Source organism: Rhineura floridana, chromosome 4, assembly GCF_030035675.1.
Source record: "Rhineura floridana isolate rRhiFlo1 chromosome 4, rRhiFlo1.hap2, whole genome shotgun sequence".
NCBI lineage: Eukaryota > Metazoa > Chordata > Lepidosauria > Squamata > Rhineuridae > Rhineura > Rhineura floridana.
Window position 1 is genome coordinate 85194019 of NC_084483.1, and position 13657 is coordinate 85207675.

Here is a 13657-nt window from a genome sequence, read left to right on the forward strand (position 1 = left end):
GCAATAATTTGGTGCTGCTAAATCATCCACATCTGTAAGCACTGCATGTTTCATAGAGGGGGATGTAGGTGTTGCATCTTCAAATAAATGCTTAGAATAAGGCATCTACTTGCTGCTTTGCTAGTACAAGGTAGTATTATGCTGCTGTTAGTATGCTATTATGCTGCTGTTATAAGCAAAAATAAAAAAAATGGTTTGCCTCAGTAGTCCACTATTATTTGTGCTTGCCATCAATCCTTCCCCTCCCCTAAGTCTTCAGCACATTCTAGAGGTCTCAGGAAGTGTATGTGTATGCATGCGTGTGTGTGTGTCGTCCATATCACACTGGACTTTGAAATGCTTCAAAGCGCAGTGTGTCATGAGATTCCCCAGCATGTGTCAGAGAATTCAGAAGAAGGAAAGGTTCTCAAGGAGGGAGAAGTCTCAGATTGTGCTAAGCTTACCAGGCAGAATTTATGAGCATATATAAGATCTATGCAATTTGGGGAGAACTTGTGTTGGGCTTCTTATTTTGGGGAAGGCCTGGAGCAGTTACTGCTGAAGAATAGATTTGTGGAAGCTCGGTTACAGGGATATAATGCTGATGTTGATAGAACCCATACTGGCATTGTTCAAGGAACTTGCTTTAAACCTAGTGCTTATATCATCCACTATTTACACAGGACAAAATGATTATGCACCAGCATATTGAGGATAAGATGGGTGTAGCATATTCTCATTTCTTTCAACAATGTTGTTGTTTAGTTTTATATGGTATAAGCATGGATTTCACCTATATGAGTTTTTGTGTGCATAGAGCATTAAGGGAGAAATGACTAGTCAGCTCTGGTTAGTAAGAAATTACTTCTCTAATATAAACAAGATGTTGCTACTTTATTTACCAGCAGGCCAAGCTGTTCCTTCTGTTCTCTCATACCCTGGTAGAATGCTAGCTAACCTAACATTGCTAAGCACAGTAACACAATACAACATCTCCAGATCCATCATACCGTCTACATTCTAATAAACACATGTGCAAGCTGTTTTAACACTCACCTACACATTTTCAAGCCACCCCACAGTGATTTATTTATATGATTCAGTGTCTGCACACTCCTTGGAATAGCTGATGAGGATGAAAACAAAAAGACTTTAGCTTCTGATTCTAAAAGAACCAAAGGTTTGAGAAAGGAAAGACTGTACATTCTTGCTTTAGGTAGAAACAAATGTTCTACTAATATTTTCCTTTTTCGTACTTTGTCAAGCTGCCTTACTTAAGATGACTTGAGTTTATTGCCACACAATTCTTTGTCTGCAATTTTCACCGTTGTTTCGTTAATCAAGGTTTCTTTGTTTTTGTCATTCCTAATGAGCCTCTGTAAAAGAGAGAACATCCCTGTGTGAATTATCCCCAAAATAACTTGGGTAAATGGATATATATGATTATATTTGCTTAGGAATACAGGCACGTGAATGGTAAGGGAGTAAGCAGACAGCAGTCTACCTTAAGGAGAATTCTGGGATAGCAATGAGTAGGGGTTGCTCCATTTCAGCAGATACCAGAACCAGCCTGCTTGGTTATTATAACTGGCATGGGAGCATCCCCATTCTTGGGCCAATTTCTTTCTCTCTAGCCCCATCTGCATTATACATTTAAAGCACTATTAAGCCACTTTAAACAGTCATGGCTTCCCCCAAAGAATCCTGGGAAGTGTAGTTTGTTAAGGGTGGTGAGAGTTGCTAGGACACCCCTATTCCTCTCACAGATCTACAATTCCCATGGGAAGAGAGATCAGTTATTAAACCACTCTGAGAATTGTACCACTGTGACTGTTTAAAGTGGTATAAAAAGGTAAAGGTGCCCCCACACTTATAGTGTGAGTCGTTTCCGACTCTTAGGGTGCCGTCTTGCGACGTTTACTAGGCAGACCGTATATATGGGGTGGGATTGCCAGTTCCTTCCCTGGCCTTTCTTTACCCCCCAGTATATGCCGGGTACTAATTTTACCGACCACAGATATACAGTATATACAAATACTTTATCTATGTTGGTTCTCATAAGTGTTTGCAGTTAATTTGCTTTAATATAAGAAAAATTTTCCAGAACTAATCAATATCCCCTGATGAAAGCCCTGATTGGGCTGAAACGCGTTGGGCATATTCTAATATTGTTTATACAATAAATATTATTTTGAAGATACAGTTTTTGACTTTCCCATTTTTTGGCATTCTGGGCTCCTCCCTTTTCTTTTTCATACACTCTTTTCTATATGACCAGGGTACCAGCTGTATTCTAACACTGTAAAATTAGTAGTTTTTTAAAATACAGCTGTATCAATAATTCAAGAACCCACACACACAAGTGTCTGTTTCAAAAGAGGGACACCATTCAAGAACATCTTGTAATTCAACTTTGAGTTTACTTAGTGTAATAACTAATGTCTCCTTAGTAGCTTTGGGTGTTTTCCCCATTTGTCAAGAAATGTATAGATGCTAAGCATGAAGGGATGCCAGAAACACATATTGTAGGCTTGCTATTAGCTGTTTCACATAATTACATATCCACCCTAACCACATTGACTTGGAAGTTGTCCTACTCATGGCAGTGGAACTCACTTGAAAATAACAAAGAACACCTCGAACTGCAGCCTTTCAGAGAGTAGCAAAGGTGTTTTTTTACCAGAATTGAGGTCCATTCACATAATATGACTAATTTAGCAGAGTGAGAATGTGGGGTGCACAGTTTGGGCATGCAGCAAAGAAACTGTAGGATTGGTTAATGTTGTGCCCTGTTCAGTGATGGAGAGCAGAAAGTGTGCAGTGAATTCTAAACTGGTCATGTATTTGTGCACCAAACACATCACAGATCCACTTGGCCAAAATCCTTACCAAGCCAGTTTGGTTCTCTAAATTGGGCCTTCCCATGCATTCCATTTACCACTTTCAGTCATTTGGATGTGAAATGGAATACAGCTCTTGGCTGTGGACGTTTACTCTGACTTTATTAATATACTTCAATGCATCCATGGCTTTAGTTCTTACAGGCTATGCTGAGTCATGGTTCTTTGTATGGAGTACCAACTGTGGGTCCAGAGCTGAACAATAGTGGAGAAAAAGCAATCCCTGCCTGACAGAGCTTACAGCCCAAAATGATAAAATACAGCTTTATCACTGGCAACTAAGAAACTCATGAGCTGTGTTTCCTTGGTCCTGGCTAGTAGGAACTGCAAGGTCTGCATGGATTCCTCTCACTGAAATTTGGATTAATAGCTATGCCTTAGAAATACCAAACATATTTTCATAGGGGGAAGCAAGCTGTTCTCCTGGTTCTTGGAACTGAATGTTGAAGAGTATGAAGGAGAAATAAAAAAATAATAATTGAACAAGGTAAAACATATGATTCCAAGATGCATACAGGAAGTGGTCCTGAAAGTAGAAGAAATGAATTAAATGTGGCTATTTTTGTCCTTGCCTGACAATCTTCTGAACAAATGTAGACACTTGATTGCCATCCATGTATTTTACACATAAGAGCTATTGCGTATTTGCTAAAATCCACTGTAGTGGGTCGTAGTGTGACTTTAGCATGCTAAGGAAGAAATGCAAAATGTTGACTAATGTGAATTTTAACAAAAACATACACATCCTTTTGAATTTATTATGATATAAGACTCTTGCGTATCACATCTCTCCATGAGATGCCTTCTTTTTCAGTTAAAAGAGGCTTTAGTTGTTATGGGATTCACAGTTACCTTTTCCTAATTTCAGCAGCAGTGTGTGATTGATTCTGAAACCCAGTGGGACAACCCCCTATTTTTTCCAAAGCTTTTCTGTTTCCATAGTTTCCTTACGGACATAAACACACTCTAAAGATTCATAGAATCCTATTCCTTTCCTGCTGTTTTAAGAGCTTGCCGCACATTATGGTTGCTCTTGTGGGATGATTGTTTGAAATCCTGAAGATCTCCTTTCCAATAGGTAGGGAAGACTGAAAGCCTTTTCTCTACCCAGGGGTGGCACCTGGCATCCATAACAGCTGCCAAGACCCCAGTTTCCTACAGCTCCCTGGTTCAACATTACATTGGGGCCATATGGGGAAATTAAAATGGCAGATAGACCCAACTGTCTAGGACTGCTTTAAGTACTACTGCTCTTGCTCCTGACTACCACCACCAGGTAAACCTAGCAGGGGTCACCAATGGGAGAGGTGACCAGACTCTTATCTCTGCCTTTCCCTGCAGTCCCAGTAAGGAGAAATCGCCCTAGGCAAATAAAAGAAGGAAATAGCTCCATGCTTGAGAGGACTTCTCAAATTGCAACTCTTCTTTACTCCTTCCCCAATAAACACCAAAAGATTATTTTAGAGAACTCAGCTGGCAGCAAGATGGAGACTTGACTCCTTCCTGCAGACAAGGAGTTACTCTATACTCCTTTCATTTGCCTGGAACTCTTTTACTTCTGGGGAGGGCAGGGGAAAATGAGGTTGAGGTAGTGTGCCAACATCTCCTGCCACTTGATCTTAAGGATTCTAAACAGCCAGTTTCTGAAATGAAAAACTAGTGTATGTAGCCAGACACTTAAGCTTTGTGTGACAATGAGTGCCACTGGCTAAGGGCTGCTCTGTACCTTTCCGATTTAACAAGTACAACATATGTATCCATGCTGTGCTTAGTGCCAAATTTCCTAAAGGGACCTGAGTTCCTGTTCCCACACTGTATGTTCCCTTGTGTATGAGCGGTGGGGAACCACAATTGGTTTTACTTCCACACTGCATGCCTCATGTTGGCCCACATATTATCCACTTAAAGCATGATGGCATATACTGTGGTGATGTACCTATGGTGTATATTTTAATGTGCAGTGTTGCCTTAAGCTGTCTTTCTTTGGAGAGGCTTGAAGGGGGCCTGTATTAGCTTATCATAAAAATATTGGGCAAATCTCCGTTTCAGTCAAAAGAGAGATACCATAAGTAGGGTTGCCATATTCCAGTTCCACAAATCTGGGCAGGCTAATTTGCATATTATGCAAATATTTGCATATTAATATTTGGATTGTCCAGTTGCTTTGTTTTTGTGCCTAGGAATTACCACCAAAAACTGGGGAAAGATGTGAGAAATCTTTTTTTAAAAAAATTTACATTTTCAGCCTTAAATACCTAGACTCTAGTTTCCAACACTATGGAATATTGATTGATTAATTAAGAGGATTTATATCCTGCCCTTCTGCTGTTAAAAACAGAGCTCAGGACAGCTTATAAATATAATAAAAACAATAAAAATACACAATCAATATAAAAACACAATAAAAACACAAAATAGCAACAAACATAAAGTAAGTCAGGGCACCAGTCTGGTTAACCATTACATATACGATATATTTCAGAGATGTGGTGGGTGGAGAAAAACAAGAAGCCAAAATGTTAGGAAAAGGAGTCTTTTACACCACATGCTCAGTTCTAAATAATGTAGCAGCAAGTTTTACAAGTTCCTCCAGTATTCCACTGGTGCAGGCACTCAGACATTATCTGTATGTTTCTTAGGTTTTATAAAAGCAGAGCTTTGCTTAACTCAAAATTTCTTCTCCCTTTGATCAACCACATCTACACAGGTTCCACCTCCCTACTCAAAATGAAACTGAGCCTGGAAGTGTGCAACAACCCCACACATACTTGCTAATTAGATTGCCTATGCCAGGATGTCTGTCTTATCGACTACTCTCCTGCTCCCCACCCCACCCGGCATCATGAAAGACCCAGTCCTGGATGTGAAAGTTGGACAGTGAAAAAAGCGGATAAGAGAAAAATCCACCCATTTGAAATGGAGAGCTTTGCACATACCATGGACTGTGAAAAAGACAAATAATTGGGTGTTAGAACAAATTAAACCAGAACTATCACTAGAAGCTAAAATGATGAAACTGAGGTTATCATACTTTGGACACATAATGAGAAGACATGATTCACTAGAAAAGACCATAATGCTGGGAAAAACAGAAGGGAGTAGAAAAAGAGGAAGACCAAACAAGAGATGGATTGATTCCATAAAGGAAGCCACAGACCTGAATTTACAAGATCTGAACAGGGTGGCACATGACAGATGCTCTTGGAGGTCGCTGATTCATAGGGTCGCCATAAGTCATAGTTGACTTGAAGGCACATAACAACAACCTCTTCAAAGTACTGATAAGCTTCTTGTTTTAATTAAAATAATAATTATAAATTCTTGCTCTTATCACTAATGGGAGTTAATTATCTTGCATATGCCCATAGTAAATTTTCAGATACTTTCAGACCCTCAGCAATTTTCAAGTGGTCTGTGTAGAAGAAAAGTTTGGGAACCCCTGGAATAAGACATCTGCTGATGTCCCTATGCTGCTCTCAGCCCTCATTTAGGTGCCTAGGATGCTTGCGTGTGGACATACCTCCTTACAATTATGGAAAGTGATTCTTAATAATAAGTCTCCAGACACAAAGCTACATAGGTATTTATCAGTTGTTTAGTAGAAAATTCAGAAGTGCAGAGTCCCTTCATGATAGTTGCAGCCACGTACACCCTTTTTTGCTCCTGGATTAAGAATGAGATCTTTGTTAATGCATTCTCTCACAATAACAAACATCTCTAGGAGCCAATCAGCATGTAAGTGGAGAGCCTTAGCAACTGAGAAGAGTCTTCTCAGTGGCTGACTCACCTCCTTTCACTCTGATTGGCTCCAATCAGCAGGAAAGGCAAGGAAGGATATTAGAAGACTCAGTGACTAACACACTCCCTTTTCATGCTGATTGTAGGATGCTTGCAGACATAGGGACCCTGCTCCCAAAAAAGCAGAAGGACTGAGACCCCCTGGGCGACTACCCTCCTGGTGCTTATAGACATGACCGTAAAATATTTTGTGACATGCAAGTTCGATATGACATTATTTGTTAAGTGTGCTTAGGATTACACTGATGGCATTCCCGAATATGTACTTTCACACAGACTTTGGTTTTCCGTAACACAATGTTGGTCCAAGCCTCCACACTTTGGGGGGGGCACTACTTGCACACCCCTTCCATAAGCACATCAAAGTTGGATACACACCTGAACCAAGACCCAGACAACAGGGCACTCAAAACAAAAAGGTAATTACAGTGGCTGAGTAGATCTTGTACAGTGGTTATACTGACTGGGCAGCCACTGTCCTTCGTATTTTACAAAATACTTTTTCCTATACAAAGATTAAATTTCTGTGTATGAAAAAGTAATATATGAAGTGGTCCCAATAGTGAGAAAAGTAAACAAGTGAATGGTGATCCAAATGTTTTTCATTCTCACGTTATGAAGATAGCTGCCACATGATGTATCACCTTCCCTACGCATGCAGCGTAGACTGAAAAAACAGCACCCAAGCCACCATTCAATACGTGTTCTTTCCAACATGAATCTACAGGTCTCAAAAAGTAATGTGTGACAAAGTCCTCAAACACCTTATAACATGCCTCAAACATGGTCTCTTGTTCTACCAGCATGACTTCACACCATCACTTTGCCAAAACATAAGGATAGGTAAATTGCTTTTAGGGAGGTTCACAATTATGATTTCCTATTTATTTAATCTAAAAATATTTAAAATACATAAAAACAGCCAGGGGAAGATATTGGAGAAATATAAAATAAATACAAATAAAAAAGGGGGGGAGGTGAAGAGACCTTAAATGTGCTACTCACCATCTCTCAGCCTATCCTTCTCCATTGTTTTCATCCTGAGGGAACCATGACCACCCCCAGGAAGAAGGGCACACTATGGCTGTAGAGGAAAAAATCATCTACAGCCATAGTGTGAAATCAAATACTTATTGGGACACAGTATGAAGAAATATTTATATAAACATGACTATCAAGTATGTTTATGAATTACACAATCTGTAAATATATTTATAGTGCAATCCGATGTTTGTTTACTCATAAGCAAGTCCCAATGTATTCAATGGGGCTTACTCAAACTGGGAAGTGTGCAGAGAACTACAGCCTCAAGTGATAAGGAACTTGTTCTTTCAACTTATTATTTTAAGTTGAGACTTTATCCCAGACTGAGTCTGTGTTGGAATTGCTTTTTAATATGTTTTTAAGCCTTTTCTTTTTTTAAAAAAGATGTTTTTTTAAAGCTTTTAAAAAATATTTTCAAAGATGTTTTAATATATTTTAAAGTCTGTTTTAAAGTGCTTTTAGTGCTTTTGTTTGCTGCCCTGGGCTCCTACTGGGAGGAAGGGCGGGATATAAATCAAATAATAAATAAATAAACTTCATTCATCCAACCCAAAATTCAGAATCATGCCTCTTTAGCCTGTTTTCCAACTGTTTATTCTTGCTTATTGGATTTTAAATGGCTTTATTTCTTGTTGTGAGCTGCCTTGGTTTCCAACCCTACCTCACAGGGTTGTTGGAAAGACTACACACACACACTGCAGATGTATAAATACATACAGCCCATATAATAGTTTATTGTCAAACCAGTTGGTCATTGCAGAAAAATCAGTATTAGTTTAAAAAAATCAGTATTAGTTTCCTACAGAATAAAAACTGTAATACCTGCCTACTTGCTTTAAAATAGGACTGGAGGGGGGGGACAGAAATAGTTAGAACACAAACATAATTCTTTTTTACATTCACTCAAAAGTCCCATTAATTTACAGCACATTCATAACCATGTCTACTCAAAAGTAAGTCCTATTGAATTCAATGGGATTTACTCTGGGCATATGGGAGTAGCATGCTTTTACCCCCACAAAAGCATTGGGAAGGTTTTCAAAACACTGCCCAGGATCTGACTCCTGCACACAAGAGGAAAAAAACCCTGAAATGTATATACTTACCCAATTTATGAGATACTCAGATAAACCGGGGGGGGGCACCATTTTCTGGCATTGCAACAAGGTTTTCTAGACACTGCCCAGGTCAACCAAACTGGCTTCACACTGATTGGCTGCAATCCTGAACAGGTGGGGTTAGACTGAGCTACGAAGTGCTATACAGGACAGATTTGTTTTAAAAAAAGATTTGACAGTTGGGGGTGGCTGATGTTTTTGTGTATATCTCGAGAACCGGACCACCTAGAACCTTAATTTTTTTTTAAATTAAAGTTGAGAATCCGGGCCACCTAAGGGGTTAAACGGGCGCCGGGTGGCATGCAAAGAATCCGGGTAAAACCCAGCTAACCGGGCAATATGGCAACCCTAACATTAATTACATTATACATCAAGTGGTTACTGTTGTTACTTGTATATTCCACATGTACTTGTATATTCCACGATTGATTGTGATTAGATACTAAACTATGCACATAAAGATTTTGTAGAACATAAATGTAGAGGTGCTTTCTCTTCTAGAGAAAAGCACAGTTGCTGATTTGCACATGCTCATTTATTTTATGTATGTGTGCACAAATTAAACTGGCTTGTTGACTACTATTCAGGAGAGAGAACTAAAAAAAGTATAATTGATCTGGTTTAAAATAAGCCATGGGCAGACATAAATATAAGTGATGAAAATGATGGCCAGGTTATACCTGAAAGGCTATCTTCTCCATTGCCCAATAAAGGCATTAAAACCAGCAAATGGAATCTGGTTAGATTTGCCACAACCTGATGTTTACTGGCTTCTAGTAACACAGAGGTTGGCTTTTTCACTGGTGACACCAGTGGAATGCTCTCCCCTGCTGAAATACAAGAGGCCCCATCACTATTGGCATTCTGCTGGCTCTTGCAGGCACACCTGTTTATACAAGTATTCCCTTGATCTCCTGATCTGAACTTCCTGTTTTAATTGCTTTTTTAACTGTTTGAATCATTGGGCTGTTTAAATGGGCTTCTTTTATTGCACATTTTAATTGTGGATGTTTATTTTAATGTTTTGATGGAATTGTTTATATTTTTTTATAACTGGTTTTATACTTGTAAACCACTAAGCCACTTTGGCAATTGAGCAATAAATACATAAATAAAATGTTGGTCATTTAAGTATGTAAAGGCCCTGAAAGAGTTAATAATATTTTTGCTAAGTCACCTTTATTCAGTATGTTAATTGAGCCTTGGAACTACTGGGTTTCCTATGCATAGCAAAGATAGGAGATATCCTCCATATCATGGCAGGAGGTGCATAGCAAGCTCTTGATAAGTACTGAACACGTTGAGTGGGCTTACCTGATAAACTGAACTCGGTGTGCGTGTGTGTTGATGTGGTTTTAGTTTTGCCCCATGATGTCTATGCACTGAAGTGTCTGGTGACTAAAAATAATTCTAAAATTGTTGGTTCTAAAAGATGTCAACGTAGTATACATTTTGTCAGCCCAGGAGCAGTTTCGTGAAATGGTGACTGCTAATTTTTGCCTTTATTGTTAAAAAAGTTTTTAAAAATTAGTTTTTAAAAAATTTACAAGGAAACTAGGAAGCTAACCCTAAATTACAGCTGTTGCATTGATTACAAATGTTTACCAATTTTTCCTAAAGAAACTGAGTTTTTATTTTCAGACCCACCCGCAGATATTTATTAGAAAGGTATTTGTTACTCATTTCCAACCAGTATCTACTTTATCCTGTGTAGCAAGCTTTGGAAACAGGCAGTGGTAATTTTTTTCTAGGTTTTGGTCACAGAGAGTATGGATGCATTTAATTGACTTCCTAAAAGAATATAGTGCTTTGTAAAGTTCCTGCTTGTGGGCTTCCCATGGGCATCTGGTTGGCTACAGTGAAGGCAGGATGCTGGACTGGATGGACCATTGACCTAATCCAGCAGGGTCTTCCTATGTTCTTAAACCCCAAGGATATCAAGTTTAACCGGTACTTAACATTTTATGTATTTGGTGTTGGTATTAAACCTGTGTATTTTAATCCTGATGCAACAACTTCACCTTAGATGAAAAAAAAAGCCCATTAGAAACCCCAATATTTGTCAGAATGTTCTGGATATATTTCCTCCTTGGTTGACTGGAAAAGAAATAATTTGCCAATGGTGAAGAATTTTGTAGAATTTTTCTTTAGTATATCCATGAGGAATGCTCTCTACAAATACAAAAATATAAAACAGGTAATTATTAGAAAACTTGATATGTTGAATTCTCTCCCATCTCACTTTAGGGCCATTATGTGTTAAACCTGAACCCAACAAAATGTTTATATATATAAGTTCCATAAAAAGCGTCTCATTTTCTCCATTTATTCATTTCTTTTGTAAATTCATGCTGCTTTATTTGTGTATGCTTGCCTGACTGTTACCACATGCTATATTTTCTAACCTTTTGTCTAGACTAGGAAATGAGGTGTGATTAGCAATTTCAATAAGTAGTACGTGTTGACTTGACACATTTTCAAACATTGCTTAGTAGCTGGGGTAAATTAGAAGCTTGCTTCTTATATGTAACAAGACTGCTTCCCAAAACTCCAGTAGCTGAAATTGGATTTGCTGTTGGAGATAGGTTTGTTTTAGGACCAAAGGGCATGGGGGGGGAGTCTGGGAATTAGAGGCTTTCCTCAAATGGTTGATACGTACCCACGGATACACCCACAGAAAGGTAGTTTGCAAAATACGTGTGCTGGATTGCCTCTAAAGAAGCCAATTGCTGACCTCCATCTCTTTGCTGAAATCCTAACAACCAGTGGGGTGTCATGGTTAGAGTGTTTGATTAGGACCTTGGAGACCAGGGTTCAGCCATGAAGCTTGCTGGGTGACCTTAGGCTGAGAGACAGTTACCGATCCAACCTACCTCACAGGGTTGTTGTGAAGAGAGAAAGGAGAGGAAGGAGAACCATGGAAGCCACCTTGAGCGCCTTCAGGAAAGGTGAAATATAAATAAATAAATAAATAAAATGTCTACTCATGAATTCATTGGGCCTTACTCCCAGGTAAGTAGGGTTAGGATTAGAAATGTAGAGGCTCTGTCTGTCTGTTGGTCTCTCCCTCTTCATGGTTGGAGATTGCCTACATGGGAGGGGCAGGCCAAACTGGCTTTCATTTATCTTTGTTTCTCCTGACTTGCCTCTCCAGGGAGGAGGAAAGCCTGCTGCTCCTGTAATGCATGAAGGTATAGAAATAGATAGCTTTGCTGGTACTAGAGTAAGGCTGCAATCCAGGACACATTTACCTGGGAGTAAGTCCCATTGAACCCAGTGAAACTTACTACTCTATTGGATTGCAGCCTAAGTGAGCAATGGGAAGAGTGATTAATAGGGGTTAAGGGTGAGGGCGGGGAATACAATATAAAATGTAGATGTTTCTGCTAGTTCTTCTCAAGAATAAAACTGCACTTTTAACAGATCATATCTCCCTGCAGTTATAACCTGGGTATTGGGGACTGACTGGCTTACTGTGCCAAGAGTTGTAACCTGCGGTCTTGTAACCTGTGGTCTTATTTCTGTATTCAGCTATTGGAATATTAGCTACTGCTTATCGCTGTCTGTCTGAAGTACTTGCTTGGAGCTGCTAATTTGGTGTAAACATACTATATTCTTAATATCCCATCCGGTCATTTATTAACAACTTGACAAAAGAAATTACAAATTTCACAATCATGGTTCATTATCAGAAGCAAGTTCATGAGCCTCTCAAGTCCCATGATTAATCTACATTGCTTTTAAAAAAAGACAAAGCTTATTGTTGAATGTAGAAGATTCATATTTTGCACCTGTAAAGAGGCTTAAATTGTCGTACCATTCTAACAGTTAGAAAGTTTTTCCTGATGTTCAGGTGAAATCTGGCTTTCTGCAACTTGAGCCCATTATTTAGAAGTAATTCAGGGTAATGTTGTCCACGTCAACAAAAACAAGATATATTTTATCCTGGATGAAATTCTCTAGTCAACCATTAAAATTCTATTTTCAAGATTGAAAGTCTATAAACTGAATTTCCAATTTTATTCAGGGCTAGATTTTTCAAACTGTTTATCATATACAAATCCAATTAAAATAAAGAACTTTTTAAAAGTGCATTTAAAAAACTAATCAACAGTAGAAAAATAATTTAAATCACACATGAACTGTAAACAGATTTCCATCATTTGTTGAATTCATGTTTATAGACTGAACAAATTCAGGAATATCAATGACAATTATCAAGATTGATAAAATCTTGTGCATTGGGTGCCCCTAAATAGTTTATTTACCAGTAGTTTGAAATGGTGGACTGTGAATGGAGAGTTCTGTTAAGATTGCATGCTTTTATATACTGGCCTCATTCAGATGCAATGCTGAAGTATGGTTTAGCATTACATGAACAAGCCTTGGGCTTGTATACTCCCCATTCCTCTCTCCTCTTTCTCTATGGTCTTAAGGGGCAGAGTGGAAGCATTTACATCTGTTTTTAACTAACTATGTTATCGTTATGTCTGAACCTAGACAAACTGTGGTTAGTTTTAATTATGGGTTTAGGGAAACTATCCAATTTCAAACCATAGAGTGTTAACAACTGGTCTCTGCTATGGCATATCTAGATAGTTCTAATTATATGGGGGACACTGATCACCACAGGCATAATTTAACAATTAGCCAAAATGTTAACCTTTTTGCTACTGATACCCTTTGTTCAATATATTATTATTCTTTTTGAATTGACCCTTTGGTTCTGCAAAATTGTGTCATTTGCTGTATCCAGAATACTATTATGTCAGTAATCTGCTTCTGTTTATATGTGAACCACACATCCTGCATTCAAAT

The 13657-nt window shown here is 38.6% G+C and overlaps 1 protein-coding gene across 2 annotated transcripts in view; it reads left to right on the forward strand.

Moving 5' to 3' along the window:
• Window positions 1-13657, forward strand: part of FOXO3 (forkhead box O3) — a 144762-nt gene that overhangs the window by 11756 nt on the left and 119349 nt on the right. The window contains exon 1 of one of the 2 annotated variants that reach the window (XM_061623541.1): window positions 11527-11787. The exons of the other annotated variant lie outside the window; for it this stretch is intronic. Coding sequence (XP_061479525.1) covers window positions 11757-11787 — 31 coding nt within the window. The 5' untranslated portion in view covers window positions 11527-11756. Of the gene's footprint in view, window positions 1-11526; window positions 11788-13657 lie in introns of those variants that run through there. 2 annotated transcript variants of the gene reach the window in all.